The sequence below is a fragment of the Lynx canadensis genome, chromosome F1, assembly GCF_007474595.2.
Source record: "Lynx canadensis isolate LIC74 chromosome F1, mLynCan4.pri.v2, whole genome shotgun sequence".
In the NCBI taxonomy this organism is placed as follows: domain Eukaryota; kingdom Metazoa; phylum Chordata; class Mammalia; order Carnivora; family Felidae; genus Lynx; species Lynx canadensis.
The window spans coordinates 65,504,889-65,515,543 of record NC_044319.2 but is presented as its reverse complement, the minus strand read 5'-3'; the positions used below and the strand labels follow the sequence as shown (position 1 = coordinate 65,515,543).

The following is a 10,655-nucleotide window of genomic DNA, read 5'->3' as shown; positions in this document are numbered from 1 at the left end:
TTTCATATACTTGATGTACCCAACACCCGAATACAAATGTTGTGTCCAACATGAGAGAGCACGAATTGGATTCACAACAGAACTCAGGAAAGAAGTCAGAAAATTCCCGAGATTTGATGCTGTGTTTATCTGCTTTCCTTCTTTGCAGATCATATCTCTGCCAAAATTGTTCCACAATACCTTTCATTGTCAAATCATTCAATATCATGATGCGTGATTTTTAAAAAATATTAGTTATTGCATAGCTTCCTTTTAAAAAAAGTGGGGATTATTTCCTGAGCTCATCCATGGACCCTACCCAGAGATTGGTCACACAGGCTCTCCTGCCATGTTTGCTCACTGGATCAATGTTCCAAGATATTCTGTACTCAGAGTGAGCCCCTGACAGTTACTTGAAGTACACAGTCATGAACCGTGTTCTTAACAAACCTTCAGTAATCATTATGGCATAGGAATTATCAAATATACAAACCAATCCATGTATGCACAATAGGCCGTTGATGATTTCTACACAGGGTTCACCTATGAGAAATGGTCAATCTCCTGGGAGGCACAGCCCATCGTCTTGCAACACAGCCTAGAAAAACTCCTCAACCATTGTATCTTTAGATATTTTTTAAGCATCTCTTAGTGTTGTGGTCACAGGGATAGTTTTTGCCTTCCACAATCTTGCTTTACCCATGCCTTCAGTAATACAGGATACCCAGAGCTGACTGGCAGAAATGTAGTAACTTCAGTAACAGCCAGTGCTAGTAGAAGTGGGGGCAGTCGAACAACGCTCTTAAATAACTAAGCAAATGTTTGTGACTGTTTACCCAGACTGTCCCTGGATTTCATAAATGCCAACTACTGAAAAAGGGCAAACGCCACAGACTTCTGATGTGACATGATAAATGCCTACTGATAATGGGGGAGAGACAGTCATGCAGCAATTATCCAGGATCATGTATTCCAGAAACTCCTCTTTGCCAGCAGCTTTCTGAACGCATTCTTCATGTCTCTATTCCTGAGGCTGAAAATGAGGGGGCTGAGGAAAGGGGTGATGATGGTGTAAGGGACAGCGATGAGTGTGTCATCTCCTCCCGAGCCTTCTGGCTTCAGATAGACAATAGCCGTGAAGCCAAAGTGGACGATGACCACAGTGAGATGAGAGGCACAGGTAGAAAAAGCCTTCTGCTTGCCCTCGGCTGAAGGGATCCTGAAGACAGTGGACAGAATGAAAATGTAAGTGGTGATGATGAGCAGGAAGGTGCCCGTCAAGCCTGACACCGAGATCATTGTTACAAGGAGTTCGGTGAGGTCGCTGTCTAGACAGGACAGCCTCACCACGGCCCGCATGTGGCAGAAGAAATGGTGGATCAGGTTGGGGGTGCAGAAGGAGCCCCCGAATATCAGTGCAGTCTCTGTCACAGAGATAAGGAAGCCTCCGGCCCAAGCAGAGACCACCAGGTGCCCACACACCACATTGGTCATCAGCAGTGGGTATCGGAGAGGGTGGCAGATGGCCAGAAAGCGATCGTATCCCATCAGCGTGAGGATGATGCAGTGAGTGCCACCAAGTCCCAGGAAGAAATACATCTGCAAGCCACACCCCGGGACTGAAATGCTTCTCTTCTCAGTGAGCAGGTCTGCCAGCATCTTGGGGATGATGGTCAGCGTGTAGCAGGTCTCGGAGAAAGAGAGGGCACGGAGGAAGAGGTACATAGGGGTGTGGAGAGATCTGTCCGCCCAAGTTAGACCCAGGATGGCCAGGTTACCTGTGAGGGTGAGAAGGTAGAGGCCAAAAAAGAGCACGAAGAGGAATGTCCGCACGTGTGGGTACGAGGAGAAGCCCACAAGAATGAATTCTTTCAGGACTGTCTGGTTGGCCTTCATTGTGGCATGTCTGAAATGTGAAAGAAACAACAAGTAAATATTCAACTCTCCGTTATTCTTTGAAGGTTGTGGTGTGAATAAGACAGATGATCAGGGAGTTACAATGACCAGTTGATTCTTCAATTTGTGTGGCAAAACACCATGTGTATGTAGGTCATGGGTTTTCCTAATTTTTAGTTCATTTGTTATACCTTTATTAGGGGTGCAATTACTGATCGCTTGGTGGGTGACAGAAGACTCTTCATGGCTTATTGTTTTAGCAGACTTTATTGGCTGGTCATATCATAAGAGGAAAAATACTGTAATTAATGTCTAGATAAAGGAAATTCAGGTGTTTGAGGTCGGCCAGATTTGGATCAGACTCTGAACATAAAACAATCACCAAGTAGCTAATAGACAGACAGAGTCAGGGTCTGACAAAGCAGCTTCCACACAAATATTGTCTGTAAATATCCAATGGGTGAAGATTCATAGTTGGTTTGTTAGTAATTGGGGACCAAATGTAGACAATGGCTTATAATCGTAAGGATGCCCAAAGTCGTGAAGTCTTCTTGGAGGAGACATTTAGGCCCTGGAATATTAAAAGAAATAAAGAACATGCTCCCTTCCCTGTACTCTGAGGAGAAGGAAGATCAGATACTCCAGGACCCTCTGGATTAATAGCGATTCATTAGAGTATGTGGATGGAACCGATAAACAGACTTTTTATCCAAATTCGGTTCAGGTGCAGCTGAGATTTTCCCATTCCTTCAGTGCCATGCTCAGATTCCCAAAAAGGTCAACCCTCGAATTCTACAAATTCTTTGATACTCTGCATCTCTTTTAATCTCATCCTCCTCTGAAATCTACAATCTGCTGCTTTTCCGTGCATTTGACACATTCCCTCACCCTTGTATTATGTTGATCCATCATGTTTCCTCTGCCACATGTCAATATATTTAATAGCTAGCATTGATGGGCTCTACATTTTGCTAGTTTCCTTCTAATGTTGGTTGGCTTTATGCATGACCACGTGGATGAGAAGTGTGTAGGACAGCTGTGGAATGTGTATGGCAGCTGAGATTATTTCCCTCTTTTTAGCAAGAAGAGAGCTGTGTCTATGAAGGGGCACATTTGTAGCGAGAAGCCAATGTTTTGACTGAATTGTACATTTTTACAATTTATCTTTGTTTTCTCTTGCCGTAAAAAGGCTGAGTCATAGATCTCTGTATGTCTCCGTGCGCTAATATGGAGCATTTGAAGAAGGTAATGATTCCCAATATACGTGCACGGATAGGTTAGTGATGGCAAAGAGGCTGAATCTAAAACAGTTTCTGTTTTACCTTGCTATTCGGCATCGGGCAGAATGTTGAGCCTGGAGATAACAAGTCTTTCCAGTCTTAAGTAGATACGGTGGAGGCTAAGATTAAGCATTCCGTCAGCAGAGTCAAGCTGGTCACCAACAGACAGAAGAAGCATTGGGAAATTGGCTGAATCTTTATTATTATTTTTGAAGAAGTTCTGAACTATAAGTCAATCGTTTTAACATATAAATCAAAAAGCATAAATATAAAAAAAATAAACATAATGGTAAAATTATAACATTTCACAATGAAATATGCAGCCATGTGGCCTCTCGCTTTGGGATCTCTTGATTCTTTCGTCCTCTTTGACCTGACATGACTTCCTTCTTCCTCAGGCTCCCCTGACATGTGACTCATCCTTCCCTCCTTCCTTTCTCCTTTCCTGGTGCATGTCCCCCCCCCCCCACCCCGTGTCCACACCTCACCTTCCATAAGTGAGTAATTATATCCCCAAAAGAAGACGAGAGCATTATTTTGCCTTCCTGCCTAAGGCTGTATTCTGAATCACCCTTGGACTTCCTTCTGAGGCCTTTTACGCAAACTTCCTCAGCATCCAAATGGAACATGAAACTCCTTGGGATCCCCACCCACTCTTGCAGATTGTTGTTCCACTTTGCCCTGAAAGAGCCTTGAGAAAACTCTGGATTGTCTCAGAAGACCGTCTCCCCTCTCAGAAATGCTAGGTGCCAAACGCCCTTCCGTTATCATGAGCGATTGTGAAGATTTCCTGCCTCAGTAGAACACTGTACACACTGACGTTTCCAAATTCTCTAGAGTCTCCACGGGAACCCTGTCAGTAGAGCAATTAGACGGATAGTGGAACCAAAAGATTGCCTAAGTACCGCAAAGTGGGTGAGAGGAGAGAATATTGGCAAAGCGATTGTTGTTAGTACCTGGGACCCATGGGGCAAAATTGAAGCTCTTTGACATACGAATTGTGGGACGGACTGATTCCACACCATATGCCATATCCCCTCCTAAACAGCCAGGGGGTTGTGTTTCAATCCATCATTCAATTCAGAAGCATTTTGAAAATGCAAAGACTCAGTAATACATACTCCAAGACAGCCTTTCTTACTTAATCTTCCCTTACGTGTGATTTAAACGCCTACTTGGTGAATCATCAGTAGTAGAGTGTGAATTTCAGAATCTCCCTCTACTCCTGGCATATTCTGAATATGTGTATATGTGTTTAGGGGCGTGAGAATATTATACCCCACTCTACCCTCGACTATATCTGAAGTTGTCCCCAAATCAAGTTGTATCAAATGTAATTTGCAATATGGATCCACTGAAAAATGAAATACACACCCTTTCCGGAGTCTCAGAGAAATGGTACTTTGGAGAAAGTGCAGGGACAATTAATCATGAGGAAAACAGCCTCCAATCACTAAAGGGTTTCCTACCTTGTGTCCGTTATCAGGACCCCAAAGCCAATTCAATGTTACGGTTCTATTCTTCCATGATGGTCTTCACACTGTGGGAAGCCTGCTTTGCTCTTCGCTCAGAAGACACAGAGATCCACTTAGTGTAAAAGCCATTGTCTAAGAGCCTGTGGTTTTAACTTTATCGCTGCTAGTTGAGTGATCTTATCAAAGTCCTTGTGCCTTCTGGATCGAAGTTTCCCCAGCTGGGAAGTGATTTGGTGCCAGCCTTAGCCTTCTGTGGCCCTAGAGTTTTCCACACGTGCCATGATCTGATTCTACTACTCCCTGAATCACAGCGCTTAAGAACCTTTTCTTCCACCGGTTTGGAGATATTGTCTGATTATCATTAGCACTTGTGGGTCCTCAGCTCTAGAGGTTTGGCTCCTGTTAGGGGACCCTAAGGGATTCCTCTCTTCTTGCATCAGAGGGAGCAGGAGAACTTTCTGACTCAACTTTGTCATTTTCCCTCATTAGTTCCAGGGCTGTTTTGTAACATGTGACCAGGAAAACTCTGCCTGGAATCTCTGGGGATTTAAAGCTTGCAGAGTTCCTATCCAGTCCATGCTAATTCCTGAGTTTTGTTTGGCAGGGAGGGGACTGAACTGCATCCCTAATGTTTTTCCGGTCCCTCACACTCTGGCCCTCTCATCACCAGCTCCACCCCTGGGTATTTAGGGCTTGCAACATTTGAAGACTGTACCTGAAGGATCTCAGAGAATCACAAGGAATGGTCTGTTCTTAGCAAAAATTTGTACCTTGGTGGGGGAAAGGTGATGGAGCCAATCTGTTTCCACTACTCCACTTTTAGAAAATTAAAAAAAAAAAATTGGCCATCCTAGTGTTGGTGAAGATGGGAAGTAGGGGAACTCATAGACCATTGTTGGGAATGTAAAAATTATACGATGTTTTAAAATTTAGCCAAGTATTTTGTGAATTTCTTAGCATCTTCAATCCATTCGAATTCAGAGAAAGTGGTCTCTAATCACGTTTCTCAGCACCGCCCTCTAAATACAACTAAAAAGTGTGGAAATATCCCAAGAATCCTAAAATGACTCTGGAGGAGGCATCATGGAAAATGGATTCTCCAGGGGTCTCAGCGCTTGAAGAACACCAGCACAGTGGGTTTCCAAGGATTTCTTTTTATCCTCCATGAGGTCCAGCTGGGGCGTGGAGAGGCCCTGCAACCTGCAATCAGCAAATGTCCATAGGCAAACGTAAAAGTAAGGAAAATAAAAAAATAAATAACTAAAAACACGGATGTTCTCTCTGGCAAGGGACCAAGAAAGGCAAATCGCAACAGGGACATAGTAGGGGAGACCCACAGCCGATGGCAGCGGGGACCCTATTGGCTGTACCCACCGCGTCAACCCCCACCTCACCCCATGCAGCCAGGCCTCATCTGCCCACAACAGCATCACCAGCTGGGCCTAGGGGCATAGGTAACCTCCCCGAAAACTCACTCTAAGAAAAATCATATTCGGAGCGTCAAGACAAACCACAAGAATTCTTGTTAAGATTTTATTTTAATTCTACTTCATTAACATACAGGGTTATCAAAAATATTCAATGAAATTTAGATGCAACACTGTTTTGCTCTCTTACATCTTCCTTTTTATTTTTTATTTTTTTTTAATTTTTTTTAACGTTTTATTTATTTTTGAGACAGAGAGAGACAGAGCATGAACAGGGGAGGGGCAGAGAGAGAGGGAGACACAGAATCGGAAGCAGGCTCCAGGCTCTGAGCCGTCAGCCCAGAGCCCGACGCGGGGCTCGAACTCACGGACCGCGAGATCGTGACCTGAGCTGAAGTCGGACGCTTAACCGACTGCGCCACCCAGGCGCCCCTACATCTTCCTTTTTAAAATATACTCTTTGGTTTCTCTGTGACCTTCTCTGATATATGTGCACAAAAGCTATTTATTTATTTATTCATTTGTTTGTTTATTTATACGTCTTTGATTGATCTCCTTAGCATACTTCTCTGCAACAAAAACGTTTATTCGTTGATTTTTTAAAATGGTTTTAACATGTTTTTTGTCCAAGAGGAAATCTGATTCAAGGTAGAATTATCCCTGAATGAAAGTGGTGTTTTATACATTACCTCATATATCAGTGAATGACTTTTTTGGGGGAGGGGAGTGGGACATGAGACAGCTCAGGATCAATTTAGTCCAAAAATTTTTTTTAAGAAAATCAGAGCTGCTCACTTCTCTGAATTCCTTCTAAGTTATATTTCTTTAATAGCCAAATGATCTATCATCAAAAGTTATTTTTAATAATTTATTGGAGTATGATTTTATCAGTTCCTTTTTCTACTTCCTTCAAAACAATGATGTGCATTCTATGTGACTTGAATAAATATGCATTGTCGATCACGAACATTCGTTTTTGTCAGTTACTGAAAAGTTTAACATCATAGGGTTTTCTAGTTATTATACAATGATTATCAGGTTATGATTGTTTATCTATTAATTACAAACACGCTGCCTGACTTTATGTATTCAGAAGTCTGGGGAAATTCACAACACTGCTGATTTCTATTACCTTGGTCAGTAGATTTTTACTGAAAGCCTGTGAGCCTGCAGCACGCTGTAGCCGTCTATCTGTTTATCCCTCTCTTTGCCTAGATGTGAAAAGGTCCGAGATACAGGTTTCACTCGGTAGATTTAGGAAACGTTGTGATAACACAGAGCTGACGGCAATAGTTGTCAGACCCCAGAGTACAAAGCCCTTCCCCATTCGTCCCACTTAGTGCCACCGAAAAGTCTGGGCATTACAGACAAGACATTCCGAAGGTTATGAGCAGCTGAATGCTGCTGAAGGGTAAGAGCAACGAGGGGCTTTGTGACATGTTCTTTGAAAACCAGATTCCGACTGTTGCTAATTTATGGGGATGCAGTTTATTTGCTCATGTACCGAGTCCTTCGTCCCCTATTGAAGGTTCATTCTAATGATTGATCTGCAAATTAGTTATGGTTTTCTAACATAGAAAACTTGATAATTCGTGAGAAATGACTGTTGTTCTTCTTGGATAAACCTTCTGTCTTTTGCTTCTTTTTCACTGAACTGTCTAGAATAAGATGGCAAAGACACAATGGGAGAATCCTTCTTGTCTTCTTCGTGAGTGAGCAGGGATGCGTTTAAATGTTTCACAACGAAGTGAGAAGTTTGGGTGTCGAATCCCAACGCTGTGCTCCCGAAACCAGCATAACATAGTGGGGCAACTGCAATCAGATACAAAAAGAAGTTTGAGAGCCTGATTAGTGTAAGGACCTTTCCCTTTTTTTATGTTTAACTATTTATTTGAGAGAGAAACGTAGTGAGTGAGAAGCGGAGGGGCAGAGAGACAGGGAGAGAGAGACACCCGTGCAGGCTCTGCACGGTCAGCACAGAGCCTGACACGGGGCTGGAACCCTCGAACCTCGAGACCATGACCTGAGCCGAAATCAAGAGCTGGACACTGAAACGACTAAGCCACTTAGGCGCTGCAGGAAATTTCTTTTGATTCCTATTATGCTAAAGTTTTTATTCATTCCCTGAACGGGTATTACATTTTATCCCATAATATTCTTCATCAATTAAAGTAATTACACGATTAATATCCTTTATTTGGGTAACATGATTAATTCTGCAGGTCTATTTCAACTGTGCCAAACTTGCATTTCTAGACCGAATCCACCTTGAGTTTTAGTTACGAGTTCTGCGTCTATGCGCCTGAGTGTGATTTCCAAATCCAGTTTCTAAATGGTATTGGCCCAAAACCTGAGTTGGGGGTGTTTACTCTTCCGTGCCAGGGAAGGTTTTGGGTGCATTTGGCATAACAACCACTTTAAAATTTTGGCAGAATCTCCTGGTGAAGCTTAAGGTTTCCAGAGGTTCGTTTGTTTGTCTGTTGTTAATGTAGAATGTATTAATTAAAATTCTTTCTTGAGAATTAGACAGCTGGTTTCCCCAGGTCGGCTTTAATATGTGATCTCTAGGAATTTTCCCACTTTGTGTACGTTCTCAAAGCCATGATCATGAAATCACTCACAGAATTGTCTCATCTTTTATGTGGGTGTGACCAGAGAAAAGGTTTACCTCCTGGGAGCCACAGCCCAGTGCCTTACAACATTGCTTAAAAAAAGTCCTTAACCGTTATATCTTTAGATATTTTTCAAATGTTTATTTATTTGAGAGAGAAAGGGATACATAGTGAGGGGGACAGGGGAAGAGAGGGAGGGGGAGGTAATCCCAAGCAGGCTCTGAAACGTCAGCATGGAGCCCGATGCTGGGCACGAACTCATGAATCATGAGATCATGACCTGAGCTGAAACCAAGAGTGGGATGCTATACCAACTAAACCACCCAGTTGTCCCTGTATCTTTAGATATTTTTAAGCATCTCTTAGTGTTGTGGCCACAGGGGTTGTTTTTGCCTTCCACAATCTTGTTCTTCCAATGCCCATTAATGGTGCAGGATGCCCAGTGGCCTACTGGTAGAAGGGTACCATCTTGAGGAACAGCCAGGAGAAGTAGAAGTAATTGAAGAACTTTCTTAATAAGTAAGTGTTTGTGATGGTTTAGCTCCCAGACTGTCTCTGGTTTTCCATGTGCCAACCTCTGGTAATAGGTCAATGGCAAAGGCTTCTCCTGATGTCACACGATAAATGCCTGCTGACATCAGGGAACAGACAATCATGCATCTACAATCCGGGATTACGTATTCCAGAAACTCCTCTTTGCCAGCAGCTTTCTGAATGCATTCTTCATATCTCTATTCCTGAGGCTGAAAATGAGGGGGCTGAGGAAAGGGGTGATGACGGTGTAAGGGACAGCGATGAGTGTGTCATCTCCTCCCGAGCCTTCTGGCTTCAGATAGACAATAGCCGCGAAGCCAAAGTGGACGATGACCACAGTGAGATGAGAGGCGCAGGTAGAAAAAGCCTTCTGCTTGCCCTCGGCTGAAGGGATCCTGAAGACAGTGGACAGAATGAAAATGTAAGTGATGATAATGAGCAGAAAGGTGCCCGTCAAGGCTGACACTGAGACCATTGTTACAATGAGTTCGGTGAGGTCGCTGTCTAGACAGGACAGCCTCACCACGGCCCGCATGTGGCAGAAGAAATGGTGGATGAGGTTGGGGTTGCAGAAGGAGCCCCCGAATATCAGTGCAGTCTCTGTCACAGAGATAAGGAAGCCTCCGGCCCAAGCAGAGACCACCAGGTGCCCACACACCACATTGGTCATCAGCAGTGGGTATCGGAGAGGGTGGCAGATGGCCAGAAAGCGATCGTATCCCATCAGCGTGAGGATGATGCAGTGAGTGCCACCAAGTCCCAGGAAGAAATACATCTGCAAGCCACACCCCGGGACTGAAATGCTTCTCTTCTCAGTGAGCAGGTCTGCCAGCATCTTGGGGATGATGGTCAGCGTGTAGCAGGTCTCGGAGAAAGAGAGGGCACGGAGGAAGAGGTACATAGGGGTGTGGAGAGATCTGTCCGCCCAAGTTAGACCCAGGATGGCCAGGTTACCTGTGAGGGTGAGAAGGTAGAGGCCAAAAAAGAGCACGAAGAGGAATGTCCGCACGTGTGGGTACGAGGAGAAGCCCACAAGAATGAATTCTTTCAGGACTGTCTGGTTGGCCTTCATTGTGGCATGTCTGAAATGTGAAAGAAACAACAAGTAAATATTCAACTCTCCGTTATTCTTTGAAGGTTGTGGTGTGAATAAGACAGATGATCAGGGAGTTACAATGACCAGTTGATTCTTCAATTTGTGTGGCAAAACACCATGTGTATGTAGGTCATGGGTTTTCCTAATTTTTAGTTCATTTGTTATACCTTTATTAGGGGTGCAATTACTGATCGCTTGGTGGGTGACAGAAGACTCTTCATGGCTTATTGTTTTAGCAGACTTTATTGGCTGGTCATATCATAAGAGGAAAAATACTGTAATTAATGTCTAGATAAAGGAAATTCAGGTGTTTGAGGTCGGCCAGATTTGGATCAGACTCTGAACATAACACAATT

At 43.7% G+C, this 10,655-nt stretch overlaps 2 protein-coding genes across 2 annotated transcripts; both read right to left on the bottom strand.

Moving 5' to 3' along the window:
• Nucleotides 1-942: 942 nt before the first annotated feature.
• Nucleotides 943-1,875, bottom strand: LOC115504878 (olfactory receptor 10X1-like). Its single transcript, XM_030302075.1, has one exon. The coding sequence runs from the start codon at nt 1,873-1,875 to the stop codon at nt 943-945; it is 933 nt and encodes a 310-aa protein (XP_030157935.1).
• Nucleotides 1,876-5,688: 3,813 nt separating this feature from the next.
• On the bottom strand, nt 5,689-10,275 carry LOC115504877 (olfactory receptor 10X1-like). Its single transcript, XM_030302073.2, has 2 exons — nt 9,347-10,275; nt 5,689-5,830 (listed from the first exon to the last, which is right to left on the bottom strand). The coding sequence occupies exons 1-2, from the start codon at nt 10,273-10,275 to the stop codon at nt 5,689-5,691; spliced, it is 1,071 nt and encodes a 356-aa protein (XP_030157933.2).
• Nucleotides 10,276-10,655: the final 380 nt, after the last annotated feature.